This window comes from Anoplophora glabripennis, unplaced genomic scaffold, assembly GCF_000390285.2.
Source record: "Anoplophora glabripennis isolate ALB-LARVAE unplaced genomic scaffold, Agla_2.0 scaffold367, whole genome shotgun sequence".
Taxonomy (NCBI): Eukaryota; Metazoa; Arthropoda; class Insecta; order Coleoptera; family Cerambycidae; genus Anoplophora; species Anoplophora glabripennis.
Window position 1 is genome coordinate 495,030 of NW_019416474.1, and position 13,302 is coordinate 508,331.

Consider the following 13,302-nt stretch of genomic DNA (forward strand, 5'->3'; position numbering starts at 1 on the left):
GTCCCAAAACACAGTTGTAATGATTTTTTGGTGCGAAACAACGGTTTCTATTTTTTTCGCTGACAGTAAAGACAAATGTCACCACTTTGACTGTCTTTTCGTCTCAGAGGTGTAGCGTCCACCCACGTTTCGTCGCCGGTCAAGGAATTGTTTACTAGGCGAATTCGGAACAGCGGCACTCATTTCAATACGCCACTACAACAACAGTTCTCAACTGACTAAGACAAATGAGGGCGCGTTCTGTTTCCAACACCTTAAATGTTAACTTTGTTGAAAACAAAAACCACAGAGCACTACCTACCTAGAGTCTCAATACTCTTTGTGGATATGCCTCGTATGTCTACCTACCAATTCGAAATTCTTGGAGAATAACTCAGTATTCGACATGTTTTATGTTTTTCTGTCGAATACAAGTTAGTTACAGTAATGGATTGCTATATATTGGAATACTGGGTGTCTTAATATTCGATGTGCATGGAACTAATCGACATTCTTGAGGTGAAGATAATATAATTTAACTGAACTTCAATCTAAAGCTGCTTCATTTAACCGGTAGAAGGCGTAAAAGTCGATATAAATTTTAGTTCTTTCAAAACTCTAAAACCCATTGTCTAAGTTCCACAAATAAATGAAATTTAGTCATTGTACTTGTATAGACCTTGCAATTTTAGTTCTTGTTTTATCAGAAAAGTAAGGGGTTTTTAAGTTCTTCATTCCCTGCAAATTTTTTTAATTCTGATTTATTTCTAAATGGCGGATCCAATATAGCAGATGTAAAAATCGGAAAAGAATTCAATATTTGCAGAATATGGCTAAAATGGCGGAGCTATTATGGTGAATTGAAAAGTACCAAGAAAATTGTTTTTTACCACTCAAAGAAATGCGTTATGAATGTTTAAAAAATTATTTTTCTCAATATTTCACCCTATTTTAGGGGAAATTTTAGCGTTTAATTAAAGAAACACCCGATAAATCGGTTATTTGAGCTATGCATTCGGATTCAGCATAAAAAATACACAAGATCTATGTACACTCGACGCAAGATAAAGGTTTCCAATCTGAATCGTATTTTCTTTGAAATATGACGGCTTCCATTAAACTCATGTGGCAATATTTGACCGTCACATCTGACATTTTACGAGTTTTGTACAAAAATGCTTTCTTGGTAGATTGGCATTTTTAAAATGGGACTAATCGGCAAACTCTTATAGCAGACTCTTGTTTCTATTAAAAGAGTTGCATTTACATTACAATAGAAAAATCGATTAGTCGTTAATAAATCTTGCGAAACGTATACTACCTACTTAAGAATAGTTAGATTGAATGGATTTAAGAAAATTAAAAATTTTATTTATTTTTTTTATTTTGAAAACCCTGCCTTGTACTATTAAAATTAACAGAGTTAGGGAGGCTGGAAGTTAAGAGAAGATTTCAGAAACTTAAAAAAATCATAACAAGCAGAAAAATTAATGAATTTTGTATTTTTTTCTTTTCAATCTACTCTGAAAAATGTAACTTTTCTTTTCAGAGAAACAGATATAATTTTTAATTTTTAATAAGAAAGTTATAATAACAATTTCAAATTTTAATTGTTAATTTTAATGATGTAACAAAACTAAAACAATTTTTTTATCTATACTATTCGATTGATTATATTTACAATAATGAAAAGTTTGAATTTTTTTTACGTTTGTTTTTTAGACAGATACAAATTTATTTACCTTTTTATATTTTGAATTTTATTTGGCTCCTACGACACTGCCAGGACAAAGATAAAAAATCACGTTCGTTTTGTCGCACTCATGGTACCGAAGTTGTGGACAACTCATATGCTTATGACAAAGATAGATAATTTCGTTCGTTATTATCAATGCGCGTGCGTCAGTAAACGTGTGTTTCTTTAAATTATTGTATGCTCAATATCCATTGTTAATCTCAAAAAGGTAAATACATATTAATAAGGACTAATATTTTTTCTTTTAGCCTAAAACGGATTTAAACGGATGCAAACTAACCCTCATGTTCACCCCCAAAAATGATATTTCCGTGATGGCTCGGGTTCTAATCAATGTTTTGGAATGAAACAAAAAGGAAATTACTTCTTATAAAAAAACATTTATGGGCTTATATAATGCGTCAGTTGAATAAACAGTATGACGATATTCCACCAAACAGATACGCTCTGGGAACGTATACAAAATATTTGGAACGCTATAGACGTGAATTATATACGACGCCTTGTTACATCCACAGACAATATAGCGTATCGCCAATAAATCAAGTTAGAATTAAAACTATGAATTTACCTAATTAATTATTTATTTTATATCACCTTGGAATGGGAAAATTCAAAAACTCGAAATTAATGCTTTTAGATTTGTGCGTCGACTTCCAATATGGTACGATATTAACACCTATGTTTAAAAAATTGCATTATACAGGTTGTGTATCCTTAGATGGGTACTGCTCTCTTATTGTTGATTTCTTTAGATAGGTAAAATAATCATTGACACAAGTGTTGCACATCATGGATGCCATTGGTAGTGCTCATATTTGTGACACAAGGTGTTCAAAAAAATTAACACAGTGTAAAATTACTGGAACCTCAAGGAGTAATTGAATACGAAATTTATTTAAAAAAAAACAACAAATCATCAATCAATACAGAGATTATAAGACCTTCTTCACTGTATCACCTCACACACCTCTTCTTTCCGAAATGTATTTTCCACATACGGACTTCGGACCTTTCCCATTCAACTTTTCGATACATTTTGCATTGAACGCAGAAGCAATAAACAGAACCCGGGTTGTGTTGAGATTTTTCACTCGTTCACCATGGGAGATTTTTTGATACTTACAGTCCAAGCGAATACTGTTTTTTTTTCTTTCATATATTGTGACACCCCGCTCTGCGTCACCCACCGAGTGCTCTACTCAGAACCAAGGGGAAATTTGTTTATATTTCCAGCCATTTCCGAGTTACGAGCAAAAACCGTTTTTTTTCCTTATACTGTGTGACATCATAGATCGATAACGACGCTCCCTCCCTAGGTGTAATGAAATTGCTGGGGAAACTTCTGAAGACAGCAGAGAAAGAGAGAAGCCCTCTATGAGGACAGAGTCACTCTATCTCTATCGCACGTTATAGCTCTATCTCTCTCTCTTCTGCTGACGAAAAATAAAACATAATTAACTGTATTATTCAAATAACAATAATGTGCAAAAGTTCTTCAGGAATATTGGCATTTTGGAAGAAGAATCCCGTCAGCAAACAGTAAAAAATATTATAAGAAACCTTAGGTGGACAGAAAACAGCCCCGATCTCAATGTCAGTCCTTTAGACATATATTTTTTAAAGACCTGAAAATTTACAAGTATTGAAAGAAAAATACAGGACGAAATGCTTGATAATTTTGAATTTGTTTTTGAAGCAATTAATTAATAGTAAATTAAAACATATTTTCAACTATATCATCACAATTACTTGCATGTTGATTTGTAAAAATTGTAGGCATTTTAATGTTATTTCGTTTTTAGGTATTCTCCTTATGTTGTTGTAAAGGTTAGTTATAAAAATCGTTGTTTGTTATTTTCATAAGGATGAATTTTAATTTTTTTAATGATTTTTTTTTTTTTTAAACATATATATTTTATGCCAGCAAATTTTGATGTCAAATGAAATAAAGGAAAAGTCGTACATTTGTATTTAAAGTTTCTTTCTATCTTTAATTATTAAACCTATAAGTGGATGTCAAAATACAAAAAAAAACCTGTACCTACATTCCGCGACGTACTAATAACCCACCTTGTATATTAAATAAATTTATCGTCATCATCAAATATTAAAAAAATTATATTACAAGCTGTTTAAAATATTATTACGAATTTTGTTTATTTGGAAATATATTTTCTGCAGTATTTCAATACCAAAAAATGAAAATAGTAGGTAGCTAATTAACGAAATTATGATTAAATAACTTAATTGTAACACCACTGCAGAATATCATATGATACATACATAGATATTCGTTGATTCTTTAAAAACATTTTTATCAATACCTACATCATACATTGAAGTAAATACAGTAACGCAAAAAACAGATATTGATAAAAAAGTGTACAAAAGAAATCCGTAAGTACGCCTGGCAACATTACCAAAGTCTTGTTTATATGTTGCTAGGATACGCGTAGGTATGCGGGCCGCTGCATTTGATTCTTCCTAAAATTCTGCTGGTGGTGTAGTCTACCGGCAATTCGGAAATTTAAAACTGCTGGCCTATTCCAGATTACAAGCCGTTATTGATTCGGATGGTGGCTGGACATATATTAAACTGTTTTGTTTTTTCATTGTTTATAAAATGATCTCAAAATAAGTAAATAAGTTCATAACATTATGGGCCCGGAAATGCTTCCTTTCTGCTAGATGTAAAATTATAAAAAATCCTGATTTTCTAAATATTGCGAAAATGATTTAAGATATTACACTGAGCTTTGGTGTATAGTACAGTGGCTGTGTAATAAGTATCTTAAATCGTTTTCGAGATATTTAGAAAAAAACGAATTTTAAATTTCTTTCGACATCTATCTCAGAAAGGAAACATTTCCGGACCTACAATATTATGAACTTATTTACTTATTTTTACTTCCAGAACACGTCCTTAAAATATTTCCCTTTCCTCCCGAAACTGTACAAGTTATAATAAAACTGTAGTTAACTTTATTTTGTTGCCTTCATGACCTACGTACCTACTTTCCGCAGAATATGACACAAATTCTTATTTTAAAATATTAATTTTCTCAGGGACAAGAAAAATAATGTGGCAAGACAAAATAATTTCAAAACCTGTATACTCTTCACTTTTCATAATGCATATACTCTAGGCCTGCAATTTTTTGTTAGGTATCGTTACACACGTGCCTACACAAAAAAAAAATATGACACGCCCCTAATTATTGATGCCTCCCAAAATAGTCCACCGGCTCGCCCCTTTAAAAGTAGTATGCCTTTTAGGTTGGAAACCTTTATCTTGCGTCGAGTGTACCTACTCATGTTTCTGTTACATAACTTTTTTTATGGGGATGTGTTGTCTTTCTCATGAAACTGAAGTGTAAGGTCACCCGAAAAAAAATATGAGTATATTTTCTTGAAAGCTATGGTATACATGTGCAAGCATAAGAATTTCAGAGATTTTAAAGCATTTTAGAGTTATTAAAATGAAAACAATATATTCTCAATCCTGACACTCTCTAGGGACTAAACCAAACAGCTTTAAATAGCCGTAAGTTTAGTTAAACTGTCTTGTTTTAACCACAAATATATGTAGAATTTCCGTATACACGGAATATTGGAACAACTTATGTATATGATTACTGAAACTAACTTCTTAATACTTAATTTAGTTTAACTTAGCTATTAATTTCATTCATAAATGTCTCGTATTGGGCAACCCATATCTTCTGATTTCAAAGCGTTTTTGAAATAATCTATTGTATATATTTGATGTAAATATACCTAAATAAATGTATCTTTTCTTATCTTTATAAGTGAGAATTGTTTACTATTCAAAACTTTTAATCAGCTTTGCATCAAAGACAAAACTATAAACATCATATTACTACCGTGTTTTGAATTTAATGTACTGTGATATTAAAACTCAAAGTAAAGCGCTGTTTTAGTGCAAAGTTGATTACTACTGAGTTCGACAGACCATTTTCAAAGTAAAATGGAGTAACGTATTATTTGCTTCTTTTATATTTCAGTCGAAGAGCATTTTCATTCAGAACATTCATCTGGAAAATCGGCTGATATCGGGAAATTCCTTGGTGTTCCCGGACATGGTAAAATAACTTTACAATAGGTCGTTTTTGTAGAATGTGGTATCTGCACATTATTGGCCAGATTGCATGAAACATTTTATATTAAGTTTCTGTTTGAGCACGAAATTACTTTGATTCCTTATTTACCAACCTTATATGCAGACTACAGACAGGTAAAACAAGGCATCGAGTTGTATCACAAAATTTCATTGCTCTTGGTTTTGATTGAAATATTGAATTGAAGCTTGATTCAAATAGGATTTTAATTCAATCATAATATTGTTTACCACGGCGCTGCATTTTATTGTTGTTTATAAAACCCATTTGGTTTTGTTAACGGAGTATATGTATATTAACTTCAATGTTTTCCTTTTTATAGTGCGTTCCTCTTTAAGCCTCTTCCTCTTATATCAGTTCTAGGCTACTACAGATTGAATTATTATAGCGTTCGTGGAAGATATCTGCCGTCATTCGTCAAATTTTCTACCATTATTTGTATCGTTGCCTACCTTAATGTAAGAGTACCTATACAAGAAACTACAGACATAGATATTCAATGAAGAGAAGAAAATTGTGAGCTATTAAGTATATGGATGATATCAATCAGACAGTCCTTTCAGAAGTTATACAGCGAGTTCAAGGTAGTTTTCTTGAATGAAAATAAACCGATTTAGATCAAGTTACTTTAATAAAATTCTGAATAAGTTAAAGGACATTGAAAAAACGTTATTATTTCACTTTCTTAAGAAAATTTCGTCGTTTTTTAATAACATGTCAATGAAACTTTTAATGATAACCTAAAGCCGAGGTCGTTAAGAATTCCTAAAACGGTTGTTTGTCATATTTTTTTTTTATCAGTAGAAAAAACGAGTATGTTTTATGAGACTTCACTTTTTTTTACTGTAAAAAATGTACATGAGTTGCATATAGGTAAAATGCATATTTAGGTTAGGTTTTGGGACATCCTGATCTAATTAAACTTGGCCTATTTGCTAAATTTATTAAAAAAAAAGTTAAGGACTAGGTATAACTTTTTAGAGAGCAAAATTGTACTATGGAAACTTGGTTATTTTCATCCAAAGAAACTGCCCTTGAAGTATCATCCTTGCGCTTTCGGACAACCTGTATATAGTATTTACACTAGATACAGGGTGTACGCGTTTTTGTAGCAGGACTTTCACAACTTGTACTAAAAGACTTTTAAAAAAAAGTTCATGTAAACATATACAGGGTGTCCCCAGTTCGAGTTGCCTATACCTGAAATGGATACAAAATTTCAATTGTCAAAAAAAATCATTTCTTCATAAAAATTTTTGCTTGTCCAGAAACCCTTGGCAATATAGTCATTTGTTCAATTTAATGTACAGGGTGTTCAAAAATTTGGAAAAGGTAAAAACAGTAAAGAGTAAAGTACCTTAAATCTAAACGCTGAAAAATGTGAAAAAGTAATGGGGAAAAGTTGCTTGGAATTAAATTTTATGTTTAAATATGAAAGCATAGCCTTATAGTTAATATTCGATATTCTGGGATATTCTAGGACTGTACTTATTTTCTAATACTTTCGGAGAAGCCACTCTATTTAAAAAATATTGCTTTATTGAAAAACAGATACACAATAATTTATTTCTTATACAGGGGGATCAAAATCCTCAAAACATTAATCCAACATTTATTTTGAGAACACAGCAGAATCAGTATGTACGCGCCATTACAAAACTATTCTACATGAATTCCACCGAGTTCAACACACCTCCAGTCTTTTTCTAAATGCAGCGTAGGTCGAATGTATCATTTCTTCATTTAATATAAAAAATAAATTAATATGATAACATGTGTATCTGTTTTTCAATAAGGCAATATTTTTTAAATAGAATGGCTTCTCCGAAAGTATTAAAAAATAATCTGAGTCCTAGAATATCCCAGAATGTCGAGTATTAACTAGAAGGCAATGCTTTCATATTTAAACAAAAAATTTAATTCCAAGCAACTTTTCCCCATTACTTTTTCACATAGCGTTAAGATTTAAGGTACTTTACTCTTCACTGTTTTTACCTTTTCCAAATTTTTGAACACCCTCTACATTAAATTGAACAAATGACTATCTTGCCAAGGGCTTATGGACAATCAAAAATTTTTATGTAGAATGATTTTTTTTGATAATTAAAATTTTGTATCAATTTCAGGTATAGGCAACCCGAACTGGGGACACTCTGTATGTATAGATGCATCGTTTTCGATTTACAGAGTGTTCAAGTTTAAAATGAGAATTGATTTTTTATTCGTAAAACGAAAACCCCATTTTAGACTTCGTTGAAACTTGGCAACTTTGTTTGTAATAATAATACTCATTTTCTCACATAATTTAATTTGCCCTATTTTCTCCAGTGGCGTCACAACAAGATACCAACTTGACAAAAATAGAAAAAAATATGGTACACCACTGCTTCTTGGTAAGTTTGAATTTTTTATCAGATTTAGTCATCAAAAATACAACTTTTTTGTTATTTAATTTTTTTCATATCTCGCTTCTTGTTTAGTCAGAAATAAAACAGTTTCATGAATAGGTTCGAGCTTAATTGATTTATTTACTTGTTACAAAGTGTGCCGTGAATATGTCTGTATTTGAGTTGCCAAGGATTTTTTGTTGGGACCTTACATCCTGCCCAATAGATTAAGCCGTCAATTATTTCTTGAATTTTTAACTACCCAGCATGATAACATGCTAGACGATGTTCCTTTTCAACAAAGAATAGACTCGTTTTTTCAATTAGATGGATGCCCTTCCCAGTACTCTTTGGTGGTACAAAACTGGCTGAATACAGAGTATCCACANTAGGTTAGGAGTTAACCAACGATTGAAAAACCGGCCCTAAGCCTGTTAACTCGCAAGAGGAACTTGTACGACGAATCCGGAACGCTGCTCTCAGAATAACTCCACATCATTTGAGAGACGTTAGGCGGTCTTTGATACGTCGCTGTAATTTGTGTGTAGAACGAAATGGCCCGCATTTCGAACAGCTCCTTTGAGGTCTATTTATACAATAAGTTGTTTTTCCATACCGTGTTGTTTATTTTAACAAAAAGTTTTATTTCTGTCTAAACAAAGCGAGATAGGAAAAAAGTAAATAACAAAAAAGTTGTATTCTTGATAGCTAAATCTGAGAAAAATGTTAAACTCACCAAAAAGCAGTAGCCTACCATATTTTTTTCTATTTTTATCAAGCTGGTATCTTGTTGTGATGCCACTGGAGAAAATAGGACAAATTAAATTATGTGAGAAAATGAGTATTATTATTACAAATAAAGTTGCCAAGTTTCAACAAAGTCTAAAAACTGTAAATCGAAAACGACGCATCTATACATATATGTTTACATGAACTTTTTATTTTTAAAGGACTTTTAGTACAAGTTGTGAAAGTCCTGCTACAAAAAACGCGGACACCCTGTATATAAATAATATGCGTTTTCCTGCTTTTGCTATCGATGATAACTTAAAACCTGCCATCTCGTTTTAATTCGTTAAATCTCGTTAAATAATTCTCTTGAATATGTGCATGCATATATAAAAATTTATTCGTTTTCCTTTACATTTTACCTTGTTTATGCATTGTCTATTATACATGTATTGCATTATCTTCAAAATATCTTGAAAAAGTATAGGTACATAAATTAAACTTTTTCTACCCAAATGTTTTCAAATACAATACATATTATTTCTGTATTAAGGCTCCAAAACCGTTGTTTCTATGTAAAACATGCTACCCCTGTAGTTCCCTTTTCTAGCCGACAATTGAAGGTACATTCTGATTTCTGGAAAAATTTAACAGAGACCCATTTGACAAGTAATGTAGATGTCAATTATTTATTGTTCTTGTTTTATTACAATTTTTTGTACTGAGCGAATTTTAGAATAATTGCTCTATTTTTTTGACAAAAGATTTGATTAGATCCATTGCACCGTTCCCTACTAGCAAAGAGTTTGCAATCATCACGATCCTTTTTATTAAAAAAATAATAATAAATTTAGGCACAGGGTGTAATTTAAAAGGAGGAGGCAATGAAAACAAACTTAGATTGTTTTCGCGTTGATTGTTTTTTGTGTTAATGAATACGTGTTACAAACTTATAGGAAATGCAGGAGATTATAAAAATTAACCAATATTGATTAAGACACTGTTTTCGAGTTATGACAACTTGGAAGTGGTGCTGAAAAAACACTGCACCTGAATTTTGGTACGCTATTTAAAATATGCCAGATGTCCTTCGGTTTTCTTGCACTGTAGCTATATTACGCGCCAACAAACCTTTTTCAGCTTGTAAACCAGACTCTTCATATGGTCCCATAAAAAAAATCTATGGGAGTTCGGTTGAAGAAACCTAGCGGCCATGCTATTAGCCCCTTTTGTCCAACCTATCTGCCACCGAATTTTTGGTTGATGTAGTCTCGGGACTAGTCAAGCGGGGCATAGGTAATTACCAACAAAAACGAAGATAATCACAAAAAAATTCTTCGTATTACTGAGTTGTATTACTGATAAAAAATATTACTTTTAAAATTTAGAGAAATATTTAGTTCATGCCATAATGTCCTGTGAGCAGTGTTGTTCCAGCTATTACAATTGTACTAGATCTATTACATTTGAGAAAATTCTATTACCCTATTACTAAGTTGTCAAAATCTATTACACTATTAGGCTTTTTTTCGCGATTGAATATTGGTGAATATCTGACTTGCAGTTACTATTTCTATCTCTTTTGATCTTAGTTGTCACAAGGACTTCACTTGCAAAAAAGCCTATTGAATTTTTTGCTCGACAGTGAGGAAATTCTGGAGATGAAAAACCATAGAATATTTATAAATTGATTTCAACCAAAGAAAACAAAAATACAAATAGTTCCCTTGAAGAAACAAGAACACTAAAATAAAATATAATTATAAAAAACGAAACTTTACTCAATAAAAACAAACTTGTTAAAAAATAAAATGATATAGGTTAAATCACAGAGTAAACTAAATAGACCAAGCAAATTAAATTTTTACTCGAAAAAAGTCCTATCCGCTAGATTATTGTAAAATTGTCTAAAGGAACATAATACAAGACATCTCTCGTCTCGTGAGTCAAAAACTTTTATTAGCTAACTTTTCTATTTAAACAAATAAGTGAGGAAAACAGTTTTTTCACTTTGCAGGGAAAACCATCAATTNTCCATCTATTACGATTTTCTATAGATTCTACTACAAATTATTTAAGCTCTGTAACAACACTGCCTGTGAGAGAACTGACACTGTACGTAACTGATACATATCTAATGACAACAGTTCTTCGTCACTCTTCTTCCTTGATGGCTTTTTGATGAAACTTTTTCCACTGTGAATCAGGGTCAATATGAGGAGTTGTGAAAGTTATTTTAGTTAATTCGTCACCTATTATGATCCAACAGAAGTTTCAGTTTTTCCAAACATACCTACATTCCCATACCAATTTAGACATGGTCTTCGGATATGTCAATATCTTAGAGATTGGTTGTATATTTTGAATTTTCTTCTAAATTTTAGTATTTTTCGGAAAGTCAAATAGGTATTCAGGCCAAAATTGTACAGCAAAAACCATGTATTGACCTGCCAAAATTTGTTGCGCAGTTTTTTTATATGTAACGATGATTAAAATCAAGTTTCACTTGTATCAAAATGGCATAGTGGCCTATAAATGAAATATTTCTCTTCATTTACAATATACCTTTAACCTACTCTGCATGTACATGTAAAAAATTGTCTGCTTTCCTTGGAAACGCTTCGTTATCCTCCTATAAAAATGTAAATATTTATATTAAACTGTATTATCCAGGTACCGAAAAGCCTCAAGCATTAATGAAGAGTGCCAGCACTGTATCGATCAATCGAAACACAAGTGCTACAGACCTAAACGATATACATCATAATTTGGCGTTTATGAGAAAAATACCTTCGGGGGCAGAAGCAAGCAACATACTGGTGGGAGAAGTTGACTTCCTAGATAAAACCCTTTCGGCTTTCATAAGGCTCAACTCCGCTGTCATACTTGGAGACCTAACGGAAGTTCCTGTTCCTACCCGGTTTCTGTTTGTTCTGCTTGGACCGCCTACAGGAACAGCAGGTAATTAATAATAGCTTTATTCGTAGAGCAATCCAACAGTCAGAGGCTTGCGTATTCCTATAAAAGGTTCAAAATCCATTGTTTTTAATCAAATACGATTACGTCTGACCGTTGGAAACTGTTGTTTAGATAATAGATCAATTCAAAAGTGTGTAAAACTATAATTTCGTTTGCAGCAGCGACTAAGCAAAAAATGCAGAAAAAGCAGTTAGAAAAATAATTTGACAAATTTTTAAAATTAGAATTAAGTCAAACATTTAGAATTATTTATAAAATTACAATAGCTCAGTGACAAGTAGTTTGAAACAAATGAAAATATTATTATCGTCATGGAAATTCAGACTACTAATGGAACATTACTTCGTAAACACGTGGCCATTGCCATTACTATCATTTTTTTTTCAACGGAATGACATTAATGATAAACTTCTACAAAAATTTCTATTCTACAATAGTTTCGAAGAATAATGCAGTATTGCCAGATTTATTAAAAATATTAAAATATTGATTGTTGAGATTGTTTTTGAAATTTTTTCTTACATATATCAATGAAAAGCCAAAAAATGCTGTATTCTCTCAGCATAAAATTCAATATGGCGTCCATCAAAGAAAGTTGATTATGCTTTCTCGCAACTGAAACGTCGCAGTAAAAATCTATAGTGAATATAGTGAAATTCCTCGAAAAAATTTGCTATGAAAAAGTGTTTTCAAATTTTAAAAATTTCTCGAATTAAAAAAGTTACAGACGTTTTTCCAAAATAACTCTAAAACAAGAGCTAGGACCGGTCTGCAAGCACCATTAAGTTAACAGAACTGTCTGAAACTTTGCCCATTTAACCATTCTGGATGAAATAGAATGTTGAAATATAAATCCACTTTTTTATTATACACAAGGTGTTTAGTAATGAATGGACCATAGCTTTTAGCTTACTTGGATTATTCGGCTTACCTTAGAACAAAAGTTGATAATAACAAAGAGTTTTAGTTTTTTAAATTACTTTATTTTAAAGAATTTCCAAACTTGATGTAAAATTTACTAATTGCGGGTATTTTAGGAAAAAATTAAAATATGTCTACAATGTCCATTTTGTTTAGTAGTTTATTGTAACGACCATTTATGGTACTTCATACGTCTTTATAACGTTTCGTAATTTGTAAAATAAAATACTTATTTCTCTACGTTTTTACTCAAAAAAGGTATATTGTTAATAGCGCTACCAATAACCGCTTCCGAGAAGTTAATGTTGCATATAATACACATTTGATGACATTTATATACATTTAATAATATTTTTACTGAAAATGTATTTACCGAACAAATAAAATATGAGAACGTCAAACAATGAAT

At 31.4% G+C, this 13,302-nt stretch overlaps 1 protein-coding gene across 6 annotated transcripts in view; it reads left to right on the top strand.

Annotated features, from left to right (window-relative positions):
- Positions 1 to 13,302, top strand: part of LOC108909124 (sodium bicarbonate cotransporter 3) — a 194,262-nt gene that overhangs the window by 161,507 nt on the left and 19,453 nt on the right. For 5 of the 6 annotated variants that reach the window (XM_018713362.2, XM_018713361.1, XM_018713363.1 and 2 more), the window contains one exon: positions 11,667 to 11,954. In XM_018713362.2, coding sequence (XP_018568878.1) covers positions 11,667 to 11,954 — 288 coding nt within the window. Of the gene's footprint in view, positions 1 to 5,763; positions 5,842 to 11,666; positions 11,955 to 13,302 lie in introns of all 6 variants that reach the window. The other variant, XM_023454649.1, reaches the window with a different exon arrangement.